A 19,644-nucleotide genomic window follows, 5' to 3' on the forward strand; every position below is an offset into this window, starting at 1 on the left:
AAGTTGAGAGAGAAAACACTGCTGGAGGAAAACCAGCCAATTTTAAAAGAGACGAACTATTAAAACCTTTCTTTAGCTTCTCAAAGGGGCCATGGTAGCACAGCAGGTTAAACCACTAAGCTGCAGAACTTGCTGACTGGAAGGTTGGCGGTTTGAATCCGCAGGACGGAGTGAGTTCCCGTTGTTAGCCCCAGCTTCTGCCAACATAACAGTTAAAAAACATGCAAATGTGAGTAGATCCATCGATACCGCTCCAGCGGGAAGGTAACGGTGCTCCATGCAGTCATGCCAGCCACATGGAGGCATCTATGGACAACACTGGCTCTTTGGCTTAGAAGTGGAGATGAGCACACACACACACACACCCCGAGTCAGACTCAACTAGAATTAATGTCAAGGGGAAACCATTATCTTTACCTTTAGCTTCTCAATAATTTCATCAGGTCACCTACCTTGACACACAACAAAGTTTTATTATATTGGAATAAAGCATAAGACCTAAATATCCCAACAGACATTGGATCCAATCTGGTACTGGAAGTCAACAAGGGTGTGCCCCAGTTAGTGCTTGGATAGCATAGGAGACCGCCAATGGATACCTGGTGATGTAGGCTATATTTGAGAAGACGCAAAGCCACCTCTGAGAATTCCTTGTCTAAGAAAACGCAGTGAAATTAATGGGGATCGCCATCCATTGGACAAGTGTGAAGGATTTGAAATGACTACTGGACCCTATGGGGTTCCTAACACACTTTGAAAAACACATCAACAAGGAGCAGCTGCCAGCCGCCACAAAGTCTCCCCAAGATGAAGGAAAAAGAGACACTTGGTTGCAGCTCAGAGTTGTTGAGTGGGCTGCAGCAAACTCTGATAACTGTCTCTACAATGCTGAGAAGTGTTTGAGTGGTGTTAAGATCAGCCTTTTTAAAATTTATTCATTTATTTCTTTTACAGATGGTCATGAACCTTTAAGTGTGGTTCTGCCTGTGTTTTTAAACCTCCTAGGGAGGCCCTTCTCTCTGTCCTACCTCCCTACCAGGTAAATCTGGTGGGAACTCAGGAGAGGGCCTTCTTTGTGCCATACTTTCATTCCACAGTCAGGTAAAGACCTTTTTATTTCAACAAGCTTTTGTGGATTAAGTGTACAAGGCCATTCTACCTAATTTTCTAGCTGTTTTGCTGTGTTTTTAATGGTTTATGTTTTAAACTGGTTTGCTATTGCAGGTATGGGCAAACCCATGCCCAGGGACGGGATGTGGCTCCTTGGGCTCTTTACTCAGACCCTCTCACCATCCTATGCCTCCTTCCTTCTCTATTGCCTTTCTCCTTCCCTTCCTCTTTCCCCTTCCGTTCCACCTCTTTGTCCGTCCTTTCTTCTTTCTTTTCCTTTCTCCCTCTTCCTTCTTCTTCCCTTTCTTCCTTCCATCCTTCCTTTCCATCCTTTCTTTCCTTCTCTCCTTCCTTTTTCCTTCCCTCCTTCCCTTCCCTCCCTCTTTCTCCTTCCATCCTTCCCTCCTTCCTCTTACCTCCATCTCTCCCTCTTTCTCCTTCCTTCCTTCCCTTTTGTCTTTCCATCCTTCTCTCTTTCCTTTATCCTTCCTTTCCTTCCATCCATCCTTCTCTTTCTCCTTTCCTTCTCTTTTTCCCTCCCTCCCATCCATCCATCCTTTCCTTCCACCCTTTCATCCTTCTTTCTTTCCCTTTTGTCTTTCCTCCCTTCTCTCTTTTCTCCCTCCTTCCCTCTCTCCCTCTTTTCCCTTTATACCTTTCACCCTTCCTCCTTCTCTCCCTTCCCTCTTTCTTTCCTCCTTCCCTTCCTTCCTTCCATCACTGGGAAGCCAGTCATCATAACAGGAAGTGCTAGCATGCGGCCCCCAAGTTAGAAAGTTTGCCTATGCTCGTACTATTGCTTTCCTTTGGGGCTGAAAGAATTAACTTGGCAAAGATCACATTGGATTTCAACTCCTGGTCTCCAGGGTCCAATGCTAAAATCTCTACATCATGCTGGGTTTTTTTTTAAAAAAAAATCATTGACACGTGTCATTTATACACAAGATATTGATTTTGTGTGTAAAGGAATGACTTTAATTTTGTTCTTAAAATTTTAATTTTGTTCTTAAAAATTGTGCAACCTTAAGTCCCACACTGTTCACTGAGCCTTATTCAATACCAAGTCTGCTTTGGAAAACTGCCTAAGCAATAAAGTTCCAACATCTGAATGAGGGGTGATTCAAATGTCTGCTGAGGGAGCAAAATGTCTATAGACAGTCACTGAAGCTTTTCAGTCATCATTACACATACGAGAGCTTTTTGTGCTCTGCTGGGGAAAGAGCACTTTCTTGCAGAAAGAGACACTTGTATTTAAAATAAACCAACAGAATGAATAAAGGTACATTTTGATTAGACCTTTAAAAGCTCTAGCAATGTCTTCAACTTTTACCTTCTTCCAGGCCGCTTTCATCTTTTTCTTAACAGTCAATTTTTCAATGCTTTCCCCCATTATATACTGTTGGTAATTCATAATGTACAAAACATATAATGGGATTCCACATGAATACATCTGAGGGAGATTATAGGGAAACCGTCTCTTTGCAGTGATTGAGGTTTATAGCTATAACCACCAGTACTAGCAAAACGTATCTGATCCAGCACTTTGGAAGGGGAAAAATTAAATGAGGCCGGTAGGATCGGTTGGGGGCAAATGTTTGGATCTCATAACAATTCCCACACCTGCATTTGGAGAGCTACCTACCCTGTTTTGTTTTGGCTAAAGCACTACAGAACATTGTATCTTCCAACTATTGTGAGAAGGGTTTTCCTATTCGCTCAAGAACTGTTTGGAAAACTCAAAAATACAAACATTGTTTTGGGGATGACCAGGTTCAGAATCCACCAGTTTTGCAGTGCCATTTGCCACACAGACTGAGAGGTTCAGAGAAGTGTGAACCAAAAAAGGAATGTGTTGTCGAAGCCTTTAATGGCCAGAATTACTGGGTTGCTGTGAGTTTTCTGGGCTGTATGGCCATGTTCCAGAAACATTCTCTCCTGAAGTATTGCGTGAATCTATGGCAGGCATCCTCAGAGGTTGAGGGGTCTGTTGGAAACTGGACAAGTGGCATTTATATATCTGTGGAATGTCCAGGGTGGGAGAAAGAACTCTTGTCTGTTTTAGGCAAGTGTGAATGTTGCAATTGGCCACCTTGATTGGCATTTAATGGCCTTGTAGCTTTAAAACCTGGCTGATTGCCTGGGGGATCCTCTGTTGGGAGATATTAGCTGGCCCTGATCAATTCTTGTCTGAAATTCTCCTGTTTTTGAGTGTTGTACTTTACTGTCTTGATTTTAGAGTTTTTTAATACTGGTAGCCAGATTTTGTACATTTTCATTGTTTCCTCCTTTCTGTTGAAATGTGTGTGGATTTCACTGGCTTCTCTGTGTAGTCTGACATGGTAGTTGTTAGAGTGGTCCAGCCAGGCATGTAGCCGGGAGGGGGGGGGCTCGGGGGGCTTCATCCCCCTCCGAAATTCTCATGGTGGTTCGCGAAAAGGCCTTACTGGTGCATTATTTAAACTGTTATGTTTATTAATATCATGATTTGATCACCATTCTCAATATATCCCATATGTATGGGGGTATTGGGGTAATGATACAAAAGGTTTGCTAGGCTAGACCCGCTTTCACTCAGACTCAGCCCCCCCTCCCCGAAACTCAGCCCCCCCGAAACCCCCGCTGAAATTTTTTTAGCCCCCCCCCCCCCCCCCCCGAAACGAAATCCTGGCTACGGGCTTGGGTCCAGCATTTCTGTGTTCTCAAATAATATGCTGTGTTCAGGTTGGTTCACCAATGCTTTGCTATGGCTAACTTCTCAGGTTGAATTAGTCTGCAGTGCCTTTCATGTTCCTTGATTCATGTCTGGGCAACACTGCTGCATTTGGTGGTCCTTATGCAGACTTGTCCGCAGCTGCATGGTATACGGTAGACTCCTGCAGAAGCGAGAGGATACCTCTTGTCCTTTGCTGAACATACCATTTGTTGGATTTTCTTAGTGGGTCTGTAGCTTCCCTATGCGGTCAGTGGTTCCCTTGATGTATAATAAGAACTCTTTTCATCTTGGTCAGGAGAGAATGCTTCTGGATCATGGCCATACAGCCCAGAAAACTCCAGTTTCTGTGTGAATTTGGTATGGCAATAATATTGTTCATTTTCAACCTTTCCTAAGTTCTTTGAAGTTCTTGGTTTGTTGACTGAGAATGCCTCAGTCAACAAACCAATTGGTTGGGACATTGTGGAAGTTATAGTCTAACAAATAGGCTCTTCTAAGCACTGCCCTGAACAACTGATACACACACTGATAAATTGAATGTAAGAAAGCCACTACTGATGCTTTCTCTTATATAGCATGCCCTTGGTATTTGCTGAAGCTTGGTCCAGGACCCTCCATAGATAACAAAATCTATGGTTGCTTAACTCCTATTATATGCAGCAGCATAGTACAATGCTATCCTATACATAAAATGGCATAATCAAAGTTTGCCATATGGATTTTTTAATATATAAAAAAGCAAGCCATGAGTGGCTGCAGAGAACTGTATGTCTTAATGCAATGCGCCACTGGCAAAAGAATGTCAACTATTTACCTTCTCTCCTCTTATAGTATTAAAGCACAGGACTGACGTTAATCAAACTGATGGCAATACAAAATTATGATCGTAATACTTCAACCTGGGTTTGCTTTTGTTCAATTGGCTTGATTAAGAAAAACATCTCCCCACCCAGAATCATACCCTTCGGCTTTCAATATATTTTTGTTTTCAACTTATATTCAATTAATTACATTAATCATAAAAATGCTGACAGCATGTGAATGCATTTGTTGACTTATTATCTATTAAATATTTCAAATACGAAAAATTGAATCTCTTTTCCACACATTTTCCTTTCTGGTTTTGTAATCATAACTTTTGTAATCACACACTTTTTCCTTCAGTTACATATAACCTTGAACAGCAGAACAAGTTAGCGAATTTCTTGCTCCTCCACATTTTTGCTTGCAAGTGCAAAATATTTTTTTCTATTTAACTTACACACTGCATGACATCTAACTTCTGAAAACCTAAGAGCACCATCAAGTGGTCAAATACAACAAATGCAACTTCTCAATCAGTTTCATTAAAATTACACCAAATGAGCTCCAACAAAAAAATCCTATTCCACTATCAAACCCAGCATTTTTCAAATGCTGTTACCTAAAACTTTAAAAAAAAACCCTTAATTTTCATAATATAAGGTTTTATACTATACGTACCATCTACATTATGTGTGTCTGTGAGTACGGGGCACAGATATGTAAAAACCTTGGCTAAGTATTCCTTATCTAAGAAAACTATCTAAAATTAATGGGGTCATCATTAGTTGACAGTCAACCTGAAGGCACTTGTATGCACACACAGTGGTTGAAAGTTGTAATATTAAAAGTATAACAAAGAGCAATTCAAAACAATTAAATAAGATGTTATATTAAAACCAAGCACTGGGTTACAAAGAAGGGAAGAGGTAAAGTGTACACACCTCAAACTATCTTTCTGCAGCAATGAGTTAGTGGTCAAACACAAGCCTGAATAAGGACCATACTGGATGAAGAGAAGAAGGAGTACAGTTTTCCATGGTAGGGAATTCCATAGCCTAAGTCCTATCTCATACCCTCACTAAAATATCTAAGGAGGGAATGGGATAAGAACCAAGTCTTTCTTGGAAAAGATCAAAAACTGAAGCAGATTTGCATGGTCCTTTAGAAAGTGTGGTCGCAAGAACTTTAGTGCTTTTTAGGTCATAGCCAACACTTTTAATTGCACTTGGATGTAGAATCATGGCCAATGAAATTGTGATAACAAGGGGTTTTTCTTCTCCCTGTGTAACTGGCAAAGAGTTAGAATGCTTTACAAAAAAACTGTGTTACAGGAATCCAAACGGGATGCAACCAAAGCATTTACCATTGTGGTCAGATGAGACATATCCAAAAATGGAGATGTTTGTGTATATGACGCTTTTATCTTACCATCACGACTATACTGACTGTTTCAGGAAAAGGAATATGGAATAATAACATGTGTTTAACATGACATAAGGCTATGAAAGACAAAAAATAAAAAGTGCTACCTTTTTCACAACAACAACAGTAATCAGTTGTTAGACCATTTGGGATTTCTATGTTCACTTGATAATGTCTGAATACTTAGCTTACTCTTCTGGCTTCCAGAACTATATATAAAAAATTAAGAATAGAAAATGTAACCATGATAGAAAGACTATGATCCAAAATTATATTATCATTACTCAAAGGAGTACTTTCCAATTCACGGCAGCAACAACTGAAATATTTATAGACTTGTACTGCTACCAACTAATTAGAGCGGTCATATATTTAATTTTGAATTTCCAGGTGGGGTTCATCTTCAAGCAGCCTGAAGCTACAGCTCTCTTAAGACATGAACAATCTGACCCCCATTAATTTCTGTGAAATGGTAACTAAATTAACATTCACAACTGAAGGATGGTTCATAATTTCAGGAGACAGAGTAAATGAATGAAAGGAATTGCTGCAGCAAGCAAATATTTTTTTAAACCCAAGAAGATGTCAAAACAGCCACCATGCTGCTTTTAAGTTAATATGGCTTTTTCATTTTTTAGCTCATTGTTGTGGTTTTTAAGCAACAAATGTTGGTTTTTTTAATGTGTGAATATAATGTGTACCACATATATGAATAATAATTTTGGTTTCTTCACAAATTGTACAATCAAAAAAACACAAGTGAGAAGGAAAAGAAAACCAGTGTGATTACTACGTTAAAATACTGACTGGATTTAGTTCAAACTTAGATGTCAGTATACTAAAGCAATATACAAATCAGTACTTAGGATCAGCAGACCAGGAATTACAATGCCAAGCTGGAAGCAAACAATATAAACAGTCATTCACATAACAGAAGATAAGAAATCATTATGTGATATAATCCTATTAAAAATATTTATTATTACAACAGATATCAAAGTTACATATCACTATAGAAACCTCCTTCATGGAGTTGATGTTCTACTGAAGATAAAGAAGACTAACAACTTGTTTCAAGGTAATTGTTTAGTTTTGATTGCCAACCAAAAGCCCATGCCAGTGGTATTGAGCCTTATGTACCCAATTGGACCAATACTACATTTAGGGTGATTGAGGCAACTGCTTCAGGAGGCAGATGCTGACCTTCTAGCCATTACTTTTTCCAGCCTATCCCATAATCCTTATGCTAAACAACCCATTTTCCAAACATAGGTTACCAAATAACAACTTGGCCCTATTTGGCACAATATCCAAAATATAAACATTAGTTATCAAAATTGAATTCTAATAGCATTTTGCTAAAACTAAAGATGCACACAACGTCTTCTTCTATGTGTTGATCACAAGCTCAGTTGTTGATGGAATTTTGAAAATAAATGTAAGAAGGTACATACATAAATTTGGATTTACCGCAATGTATTCATTAAAAGATCCACATAAAAGCTAGAGCTTAACTTCTCAAAACCTACAGACTCAAGTTTCATGTTTGATTCCTTGGTGATCCAATGGTTTCTCGCTATTGTAACACTGCTACTTGTATCCTACAGGACATGTTGGCTAGGGGTGAGACCTGTGGTCTAACAACTTGGGCAACCAAAGTTAGGAATCACCCAAGCTGCTGGTCAAGGATGGGGGAAGTTTCATTAGATCACTGCTTCTTAAACTGTGGGTCCTGACCCCAAACTGGATACCCTTAACTCAATGCTGGGGTCATGAAAAAATTGATAACAGTAAAAGGTTTCTGAACGCCACCCATTTACACAAATCTGTTAACGGCAATGTGCAGTGTTCACAGTGGACTCTGCACAAGATGCTTCAGCTCTATTTCATAAAAAGGAAATCCAGCTGTTTAGCAAGTGTTACAAATGATAATTTATTATTAGTAAATGTTTGATTTGTATCTCTCTTTTATATACCTATATACCTGGGGTCACATAAGAATTTATCAGGCGGAAGGAGTCAGAGTGGATCATACATGACCAGACATCAAGAATAGTTTTTAGCTCATATTTCATAGTTAACCACAAACGTTAAGAAATGGTTTCTCGCTATCGTTAAGAAAGGTAAACACTTGGTGCATCTCCTCTTGATTTGAGGAATGATTACTTTAAATTGATCATATAAACACATTACAAGTTCATTATTTAAAAGAAACATCATTAACCACCTTCAAAATATCACTTCCACCAATGTAAGTGAAATAATTGTAATGGTTAAAATTGGCATAAGAGGGTTTTTTTAAAAATCTGAACATGATTAAGAAAGCTTGCTGCTTAATGGAATCATAAAAATGTTGTTGAACTCATTTTTATTCAATAGTTCTCCTTATTTTTAATGAAAATCACCATTTTGGCTCCATTTGAAAAATAGAAAGTTATCCATTAGCACTGTAAAAATGAGACAGGATTCAGAAATAATGTGCACAGATAAAAGCATGCTTTGTTTTTCTTTTTTTCTGCAGGAAGGGAAGAGAGAATCAATGACATTAAGTGGTTCGCTGGATAGCTGACAAGTATCTCAAGAGGATGCAAAGTAAGAAAGCATAGAGAAACATCTCAGTTTTGATTGGAAGGTAATATGAAATGATAACTACAACATAATCTTATCTGGTTTACTACACTTCTCTAAATCTAACTGTCTAGCTAATTTTGACACTTTAAATATTCCAACTCCAATGAGCCTTCCACATTCAAATCTCTAGGGCCTCCACATAACAAAACCATTGGGTCCTCAAGCACGACTCTATGGCAACCTCTGTCAGAAGGTAACCACAGAATCAAGGACCTACAAAATGTGGAGAGAAATGTTCTCCCTAGGAATTTCTAGATCTTCTACCTCAACTCTATGGTCAACAAAGATAGTGGAAGACCTAGAGATTCCTAGAGAGAATACATAAATAAAATCCACAAACTCTAAACCTGCAAATATGGAGGGCCAGCTATAGTGTACAAGAGAAATGACCATTTGCAAAGATGACATTCATGTAAGGTAAAATACAGCCTAATTTGGTTCTACTATAGTTTCTGTGCCTTCAAGTCACTTATGAAAACTTTATGTCAACTTATGGGAACCTCATAAATTTCACAGCGTTTTCTTTGCCAAGGAATACTCAGAGAGTGTTTTGCCCCAGTTCCTTCCTTCTAGCCAACAGCACCTGGGAATTCATTGCCAGTCTCCCATCCAAGTCCTAAGTAAAGTAGGATACTTCTACTTGGCTTCCAAGATCAGTCATGATCAGATGCCTCCCAAATATTTAGTAACTGAGAAGTGGGTAAATTTCAGGGGATGCACCTCTGTCTCTTATCACTGCCTTCACAATGCCTCCCTAATAGAGGTAGGTTGCTTTCCTTACTTGTCTCAACCCTTTTAAAAATCATTTTCTCATTATTTTTCTGCATTTATATTCCTTTCCCTATCTGTTTTATATAGATGCAGACATTTTAAGATCAGCAATGCAATTTACACACATCCCCATTGTAATCCCCCAAATAAACATATCCTAGAATCATAGAATCATAGAATCAAAGAGTTGGAAGAGACCTCATGGGCCATCCAGTCCAACCCCCTGCCAAGAAGCAGGAATAATCCTCTCCTTCTCTTTAGCTCTTCCTGAATATGTTCTCTCTGTCCTTTTTAAAAGAAGTTTCCCCTAAATTTTACCTTCAAAGTCTCTACAGGCAATAGCAAAATCCAAAACTTTAGCCCCCAAACCCATTTTATTTATTTCCTATATTTATACCCTGCTCTTCTCACCCCGAGGGAGGCTCGACTTATACATGGGGTTGACATATACATACATTAACCATATTTCTCCATAGTATATTTCAAAGACTTGAAATGGACTTGAAGGAAAATAAGAGGATGAAGACAAAAAAGTAGTTGTTTGTTGTTTATGTAACCTAAATAAGTGCCTTAACATTAGAGCTATACGAAATTCCAAGTTTGCCATTAGAATACGCATTTGCATGACTCACATAACTTTTCAATATGTTTTTTCCAAGTTGAAACAAGTATAAGAAACCTGCTTTGGACATCTTTTTCTTTGATGTGGGGGAATCAGTACATTCAATTTCTGTGCCTTTCTTATTTTACAACATAATTCCAAATTAACAGCAAAGTTTAACCAGTTCATATTTACAACAATCCGTTCCAGCTTCTATGTGCACATAATAAGTTCAACTAATTTAGACACTTGTTTAAAAAATTAAGAAATGAGCAAACCAATACCATGTTAAATTATTTACTCACAGTACACTTCATGCATCCGAAATGAATACTTCTTCTAACTTTAAAAAATATTAATAGAAGACAGTTTTTCCACCATGCACCACAAGCACAAGCAAGAATGTAAAGTTATGGCATTTCCGCCCATTTTACATTCTATAGGTTAGAAGACTTTGTATGGCAAACAGGTGAAAATCGCTATAAGCTAATGATGAAAAACAAAAAACAAAAATGGTGCAGAAATTTCACACACAAAAAATATGTGTTCTGAAAAAGATGCAACAGGGCATGCCTATTTGAAAAATACATGATTGAAGCCAATCGACACACTGGAGGAAGAAGTATCCTAATCCCAAAATGAAGGATGAATTAACTGAATTTTTAATATATTTTTCACAGTGGGTACCTAAGGTCAACCTGCCAAATGATGACTATTAACAATGATGGGGAACTGCTAAATCTCAAGATGATTATGTTCCCATAATTATCAATAATAGCCTGAAATAATGTGAGCCGACTAATCTGGAATAACTAATAATCATTTATACTTTAAAGTGTAATAACAGGTCAAATTTCCAAAATGTATGAGCTCACCCTTTAAAAATCACTGGAAAAGGACTGACTAATAAGCAGAGATGCTTGACTTAGGACTGCAAAATCAATTCTTAGGCAATCAATTCTGTTGGGCAGTCATTTTTCGGTGATTCGTTTAAGATGAGCTCATACACTCCTATAAGCATAACGAAGGTAAAATATTTTCATATGGAAAGTATTTCACATCCATAAGGAAATTAAAATACCATTTACTTCAAAGATGACCACCCCCATCAAGGTTGCAGTGACCGAGAAAAGGACGCATCCATGTCACCTGGCTGTCCCATAAAGCCTAATATTGCTCATCTTATTATTGCAACACTGAGTATGATGGAGCGGGTATTTGATTTCTGACAGCAGCCACACCACAAAGGTGACGTATGGACTTCCAAAACAATTGTTTAAAGAGACAAATAAGGTGTTGTGCCATCACACATTAAGATTCATGTTCACAACCTCCTGCCGATTTCAAAACTCAGTAGCTGTGATGACAGCCTAGAGTCTTGGGAACATGCTAATATATAAATCTAATTAAGTACAGTCATTTGCTGTAAACTACTGATTTGATTTTTGCACATACCAAAATATCTATAAAAACCTAGCTGGTGCCAATTGCTTACTACTGAATACAAATGATACCCCTTGAGACACTTAGTGTAGAAGTTTTACCATATATACTTGTATACAAGTCAACCTCATGTATAAATCAAGTTTATTACTAGACTTACACATTGGTATATACAGGAAATCGTGCTTAAAGCACATTGACTGCACTTCTATAATTCTAGGCAATGCAATTTAAGGAAAATGCTGACAAGCTGGAATGTGTCCAGAGGAAAACAACTAAAACGATCAAGGGTCTGGAGAACAGGCCCTATGAAGAAAATAAGCCCTATGAGGAGCGGCTTAAAGAGCTGGGCATGTTTATTTATTTATTTATTTATTTATTTATTTCATATATTTATATCCTGCCATTCTCCCCACAAGGGGGACTCAGCATGGCCTCACATGAGCATCAGAGGATGCTAACAACATAAATACCATAAAAGCCTGAAGAAGAGAAGGTTGAGAGGAGCCATGATGGCTATGTATAAATATGTGAGGAGAAGTCATACGGAGAAGGGAGTAGGCTTGTTTTCTGCTGCCCTGGAAGGAGGACGCAGATTCAAACTACAGGAAAGGAGATTCCACTTCAACATTAGGAAGAACTTCCTAACTGTGAGAGCTGTTTAGCAGTAGAACTCACTGCCCCAGAGTGTGGTGGAGGCTCTTTCTTTGGAGGCTTTTAAACAGAGGCTGGATGGCCATCTGTCAGGGGTGCTTTGAATACAATTTCCCTGCTTCTTGGCAGAGGGTTGGACTGGATGGCCCACGAGGTCTCTTCCAACTCTATGATTCTATGAAATGTGTTTTCAGGATCATTGACAATATGTACTCAAAGATAAGACTAGAAATATACATGATTTATACATGAGGTCAACTTATACACCAGTATATATGGTAAATTTCATAAACTGAAATTACTTGACCATAAACACCCACACTTGTCTTTCAGGCATAAAAAAAATTATGCAGCATGACTTCTGAGTATAATTTCTTTTGAAGCCAGGAACAAAGGCAAGTGACGCTAATCCCTACGAAAGTTAAAATCTAAAAAGCAAAACTGAATGCATCTTTTTCCTCAGTCAATGTTGAAGCTGTTTTGAAGTAGGATTTTGTTGTTAATAGAAATATGCTACAGACAGTCTTTTTGTAGAAATGACAATCATGCATTCATTTCTACCATAGCATACACATTTAAAAAACGCAAAAAAAAAAAAGCAATGAAAGACAGGCGGTGTTTCAAGTGGCAACCTCATGCAGCATGGGTTTGTAAAGTACATACCCAGAAAGGATCTCTTGGGAGGTGTTTTGAATTCTTCATCTTTACTATCTGCAGCTACATTAAAAGATTGAAGAGAAAGCAAAGAGAAAACAGAGTAGTTTGACTCCTCTCGAATTTTAGATTAATTTAATGTTAGTATGTCGTGCTGCTAGTCATCATGCCAAAAGTCGGTTTAGTTCCTTCGACATCTAAGAGGCAAACTTGCAGATTTTGAAGCTACAAGAAACGGAGTCACAATATGCTGCAGAAAAATAGTTGGAAAAAATACCCAAAGCAAGTCTGATATAACGTATAATCCATGACCTAAGCAAATATCTAATTAATTCATTATTACCAAGCACATATCATTGTAAGCTTTGATAAAACAAAGGTTCGGTAAAACTGTTTCATTTTAAATATTTAGAAGCTCAATCAAATAAAAACAAAAAGAAAGAGCTTAGCTTAGTATTTTATTATTACTATTTTTACAAAACACAGAAGAGTTTACAGTGTTCAGTGCATTTAAGTTCAGATTCTACCAGTCAGTCACTGAAGAAAAAGTTTACATTTTTATTATTTCAGTCCATTTGTCGGGGGGAGGGGGAGGTTTCTCGGCTTTTAGAACTCAATAATGGTCATTTATAGAAAAAAAAGAGCGATTTGATTCTGTCCACAACTACCTCATCACACTAGAGAATGAATCCACTTTAAGTCTGGTCTCTGCCTCCTACAGAATTCTGGGGTTTGTAGGTTTGTTTCCCTAAACTACAAACCCCAGAATTCTGCAAGAGGCAGAAACTGGATTTAAAGTGGATTCATTCTCTAGTATGATGAAGTGCACTTGCCAAGATAATCCAATTCTGTATTCTTGGGCAAAAGGGATTCTACAATGGAAAAGAAAACAACGATAGCAAAAGCATTGGCTATACATAGTCAAGCCTATTTTAATAATACATTTGCAGCTGAGTTAAAAAAATGAATTCAACATAAACTCTGTATCTATAATTTACAAGTTGCACCTGTGAGTCATTCCAGAAGAGAATTTTTAAGAGAGATTTTTTCCGATATCAAGCGAATTAATTCTTTCATGTTATTCCTGGGAAGTCTGTGACTGAAGAAATATCTTGCACCAATATCAATAATAAATGCACAAGTCTACAGAAAGCCATAACAGATCTATACATTTTTACTAATTAAAATCATCTTATTTCCTTTTTTAAGTAATACACAATACACAATCCATTGATTGAAAACAAATTGATAGAAGACAATCAAACAAACCGAAAGCAGGTCTGGCTTAGATATTCCTGGCCTTTTGTTTATGGAGATCAATACAAGGATACCTCTGTTAACAAAGTCAATTTGCTTCTCAGCATTCCTTCTTTAACAAAAAGTTTGGTATCAGAGGCAATGATAACATAAAAGGAATAGGGATAAGTTCCTACATCACAAAAAAAAGCAATTTAACGTGTTTCAGCAGTCTTTTACTGACACTAACAATGTGTACACATAAAATGACTCAACTAGGTCAGGTAAGACTTGCAAAGGTAAAAAAACATTTTGCATATTCTAGCAATCAGTTGAAAGCTTCTTACAAACTATATTGAAATTTGGGCTCTTTTCCACAGCCTCCTTATAAATTTCCATTTTGGTGGCTAAAGTTATAGATTTGTGCTTTTTTAATATGCTGGGATTCGATGGTAAGGAGCATATGCTCTCCCCTTTTGTCTCTGTTTTGGGGTTCATGCAAAAGATCCTTGGGGCAGCTGGTTTGTACTAAATCGTTGACATAAACAATGGGCATAATGAAGAATGAAGGAATTAAAGAAAACTGTAGAAAGTTGTATTGTGACAGAAAAACAGAGGAAAGTCAAAAGTGGACAAGAAAAAAAAAGAAAGCTGATCCAGAATTTCAACAACCATCAGTTCATATTTCAATCCAGTTTCTGCCTTCCCTTCTACAGAACAGACATCCACAGATAGTGAGCGCGTTTCCTCTTCGAAGGAGCTTTAAATTAGCATTTTTCAGATATGCATGATCATGATGCAAATGCTTGTTGAGGAAATGATGAAATCCACACTGAAACAACTGGAGTTAGGCAAGATTGAAACTACTGAGGCCTGACTCTCCAATGAGCAGTAAAGTGAAATAACAAGCTTCAGAGAATTATAATAATAATAAAGACGATTTCCATCAGGTGAGCTGCTCACTCCTTTAGTGCTGAATTAACAAGAGAGAATTAGACGCAATACTATAATTGCCACTTTATAATTTTGTAAAACCAAATGAAGTGAAACCACAAAAAGCCAATATAAAACCAATGACTTCAACCAACCTGAAAAGGAGCGCCGTTTTATGTTGAGCTCATTTGTCACCCGTACTTCAGTGCACAGTTTCAGCATCAATAACATTGTAATTATCATTATAATGCTCTGCAACAGCAGTGGAGACTCAAAGTGCCTCCCAAACCTAGAAGGAGGGGGAGAAAACAGAGACATCAGAACATGAAGAGTGGGAGCCCCCACTAATTCAGCAAAAACATACAGTATATATGTAAAGAAAAATATTCTTCTAAGCCTATGTGAATATTTTACTGATTTGTATTTCTTTGTGTTTGTTTAAGAAAACTTTATCTCGCCCTCTATCCAAGGATTTCAAACAGGGAATAAAATCAGTTTAACACATTTTAAAAATATAAAACAGTAGAAAACAATGTTAACAATAAGAGACAATATTAAATAATTTGCCAAGGTAATATGGAAGAATTCAAATAAATTGCAACCCTTTAACATGTTCAAATTTGGATGAAGTATGTTTTCCTTTTTATGTGTGACTTCCTTTTGTTGTATATGCCTGTGCTGTAATTTTGCTATTGTATGCCAATACCCTCTGGTGGCGCAGTGGGTTAAGCTGCTGAGCTGCTGAACTTGCTGACTGAAAGGTTGGCGGTTCGAATCCAGGGAGCAGGGTAAGCTTCCGTTGTTAGGCCCAGCTTCTGCCAACCTAGCAGTTTGAAAACATGCAAATATGAGTAGGTCAATAGGTACCACTTCAGTAGGAACGTAACCATGCTCCATGCAGTCATACTGACCACATGACCTTGGAGGTGTCTACAGACAACGCTGGCTCTTTGACTTAGAAATAGAGATGAGCACCACCACCCCAGAGTTGGACAGAACTAAACTTAATGTCAGGGGAAACCTTTACTTATGTCAATAAAGTGTGTGTGTATCATTGCAAGATTTCATGTAAATATCCAAAACCAGAGGTAACAGTGAACCTTTGTGCTGGCAGGACTGCTGACTGAAAAGTCAGCGGTTTTGAATCTGTGGAGCGGGGTGAGCTCCTGTCTATCATCTCCAGCTTCTCATGCAGGGACATGAGAGAAGCCTCCCACAGGATGGTAAAATATCCGGTCTTCCCATGGGCAATGTCCTTGCAGATGGTCAATTCTCTCACAACAGAAGTAACTTGCAGTTTCTCAAGTCGCTCCTGACATGAAAAAAAAGCAACCCACCCTAAAAGTCCTCATGACTTCATTCAATTACTTTATGAAAATATTAAATATCTTGGGAGACAGGGTAGAAACATGCAACACCTCACAGCTTAATAGAAAACAGGCAAAGCAGGGATTCTCTGATAAGTGTCTCCAGAACCAGCCCCAATGATAAGAGCAGAATTCCCAGAACACAATCCCAGTCCAATAAGGTACCCTGGTCAGTAGTAAAAAGCCAGTGAGAGATTCAGGAAGATACCCTTCTTGTCATTTTAAGCCCATTCCTTCCTCTGTTCTTTATCCTCTTTTGCAGAATGGTGTGGAGACAGCTTTACACCTCTTTACAAGGAGCTTGCAGACATCTCCTTGATGAGAAGGTGGATGGTATTTCTGGATCCAGCTTCCAATGTGTATTTTTTTCAGAATCAGAGAAAGGAATTGCCTCCTTCAGATTACTGGAGGCTAAACGCTTCTTCCTATGCTGTAATTATGTTGCAACATGCTTGCCAAATGGAAGTCAACAACATTTCTTGTGGCAGTCCCTTTGCAAAACACTGGGGAATGCAATTGTGCAACATCTCAGAAATGCTGGACAAGGCCTTGATTGTCCAAAAGCATGTGACAACTCCCACAATCCCTTTCCACTGGTCATACTGGATAGGGTTGATGGGAGAGAGGAGTCAAAAGTTCTCCATCTCTTCTTAACATGGTGCTTACCTACATAGATATGCCTGGTGTTAAATATGAATAAATTGTCTACCTATAATATATGTAGTTCAGAGTAGTATGTATTCCCAAATACAACAAACTTTGGAGTTATTGAGCAATAGCTAAGATTGTATGTATGAGTGGTCTTTGTCTCTTCTGGACTTATAAGGTACAGATGACATTACAAAAAAAACCCCCAAAAAACCCAATAGAATTCTGTTCTTGCCTTTGGATTGAAAATAGAAATTAATTCAATCTCTCCCATTACAGCCACTAGAGGGAGATCTCTTCCTTTCTTAAGAGTTGAAAAAAATAACTAAAAATAAACATATATAACCTGCTAAAACACATTCTTAGTATCCTGAATGGACATGCCCATATTTATATTTAAACTAAATAAAAATGCATGTGAAAATAGATACTATTTATTTCTGATATGTCTTAAGCAATGGGCATTCCAATGAATGTCTTAGGGCTCTTCCGCCCAGACATATAACCCAGAATATCAAGGCAGAAAATCCCACAATACCTGCTTTGAACTGGGATATCTGAGTCTACACTGCCATATATCCCAGTTCAAAGCAGAAAATCTGGGATTTTATTCAGTTGTGTGAAAGGGGCCTAAATCAGATATCAAGCAAAACTTTAATTCTTGTTCAGCACCATCGCAAAGCAAATAACAACTGAAAATGTTGTGCCAAGAGTGAGCATTCAAACAAGGAGTCTACAGTGATGAAGAAACCAATTTCTTAAAATACATGCCCTCATCAATATCATGTTCCACAATTCAACCCTGTAGTAATACAATACAAAACAGGTCATCAGAAAAGAAGAAACGTGGAGGAAACCAGCCAGACAAGTTTCACTCCCATAAACCAAAGGTAAGGCTACCAAAATTGGCTTCTGCAAGCCTTCTTTGTCTAACCAGGTCTGACAATATAGACAGTATCTGGGGGAAGAGATAGCTTTCTTACAGCAAAGTAGCCAGATGGAAAGAGATTTGAAGTTTCAGGGGATTTTTTGTATTCTCAAATGGAAATACAAATTTTATTGTTTATTGTTGTAATTACCCTTTATATATCCACCAAACTCAGAGTTATTGGGAGTGGTGTTTGATTAGCTCAAATTGAACATTTGAACACACTTACTCTATACCAGGGTTCTCAACCTGTGGGTCTCAAGGTGTTTTGGCCTACAACTCTTGGAAATCCCAGTCTGTTTACCAGCTGTCAGGATTTCTGGGAGTTGAAGGCCAAAACATCTGGGAACCCACAAGCTACACTGCTCTATACCATCTCAATACAATATGCAGACGAGACAACTCTTAACACTGCCATTCCCACCACCACCACCTCTACTACCATCCTCCATGAATATTTTACAACATATTTATTAATGCAGAATTAGACATTTTAAAGTTCTGCCTCATATCTAACAAAGGCAATTCTCTGTGGAATCATTAAAACTGGTTCTCTTTTAGTACTGTTCTCTTCCTCTCTGAATTCTAATCAGTTTCCCATCATTCTTGTAAATCCAAATATTCGTTAATGCTCTTGTCACTTGGGAAGAATTGCCTGCAGTAAAATGTTGACAAACAGAACAGCTTCTCTGAGGCAGAAGAAAGGTCAATTTGGAAGGGATTATGAAATCATTGATCAAGGAAAATACAGGACCTATAAGGAACAGTAGGTCATGTAAACAGATGAGATAGTTAAAGAGTCAAGGATGTACTGAATCCAAGGAGCCCTCTACCCCCCCCCCCCCAACACACACACACACACAAAGGGAAATAAAAGAACCATAGAATCATAGACTTGGAAGAGACATTTTGGCCCATCCAGTCCAACCTCTGCCAAGAGCAGAACAATTACGTTCAAAGCACCCCTGACAGATGGCCATCCAGCCCCTGTTTAAAAGCCTCCAAAGAAGGAGCCTCCACCACACTTTGGGGCAGAGAGTTCCACTGCTGAACAGCTCTTACAGTCGGAAAGTAAGAAGAATGACTAAAATAAAAATGGAAAGGAAAAAAATAACACAAGTGGAGGTGAAAGGTTAACAGAAACATCAAGGGTTCCAGTAAGAGAGCCCAAACACCCTAAAGACATGTTGATCTTAGAAGCTAAGTAGCCTTGGTTAGTACCTGAATGGAAGGTTGCCAACACATATCTGATGCTGTAGGATATATTTCAAAGGAATAAACTGGCAAAACCACCTTTGAGTATGCCTTGCATAAAACAACCCTACAAGATATATAGGCTTGCTATAAATCAACAGGCAACTTGAAGGCATGCTGATAAAGCACACACTGGGGAAGCAAGGGCTGTGCTTGGCTGCAAGGAAGAAAAAAGAGACTGAGAAATAAAAAGACTACAGGACTGAAGAATAGCTGAGTTCTGCACTGTTTTAACTAAATTAGCCAACTCTTTAGCTAGATATTTCTAGAAACCATTATCGAAAGGCCAAAAAAACAATAATATTCAGAAAGCATAGCAAACAATGCACACATTAAGTCTTCAAAACAGTTTTAGCAACACTGCCTTCTCAAACAAGTTAATTTACTAATGTCCTTCAGCTAGGCTTACTGTAGATCTAGAGTGGGACATCAGCCAAATGTTACTGGAGAGTCTACTTTCTATGACTGCATTAGA

At 38.1% G+C, this 19,644-nt stretch overlaps 1 protein-coding gene across 2 annotated transcripts in view; it reads right to left on the bottom strand.

The window, feature by feature from the left end:
* The window catches only part of SLC66A2 (solute carrier family 66 member 2), a 76,588-nt gene that overhangs the window by 41,101 nt on the left and 15,843 nt on the right, over positions 1 to 19,644 (bottom strand). Inside the window, exons 3-4 of one of the 2 annotated variants that reach the window (XM_060774937.2) lie at positions 15,128 to 15,261; positions 12,813 to 12,866 (exon numbers count right to left, since the gene is read on the bottom strand). In XM_060774937.2, coding sequence (XP_060630920.1) covers positions 12,813 to 12,866; positions 15,128 to 15,261 — 188 coding nt within the window. The remainder of the gene's footprint in view (positions 1 to 12,812; positions 12,867 to 15,127; positions 15,262 to 19,644) is intronic. The other variant, XM_060774938.2, reaches the window with a different exon arrangement.

This window comes from Anolis sagrei, chromosome 4 (genome assembly GCF_037176765.1).
Source record: "Anolis sagrei isolate rAnoSag1 chromosome 4, rAnoSag1.mat, whole genome shotgun sequence".
Classification (NCBI taxonomy): domain Eukaryota; kingdom Metazoa; phylum Chordata; class Lepidosauria; order Squamata; family Dactyloidae; genus Anolis; species Anolis sagrei.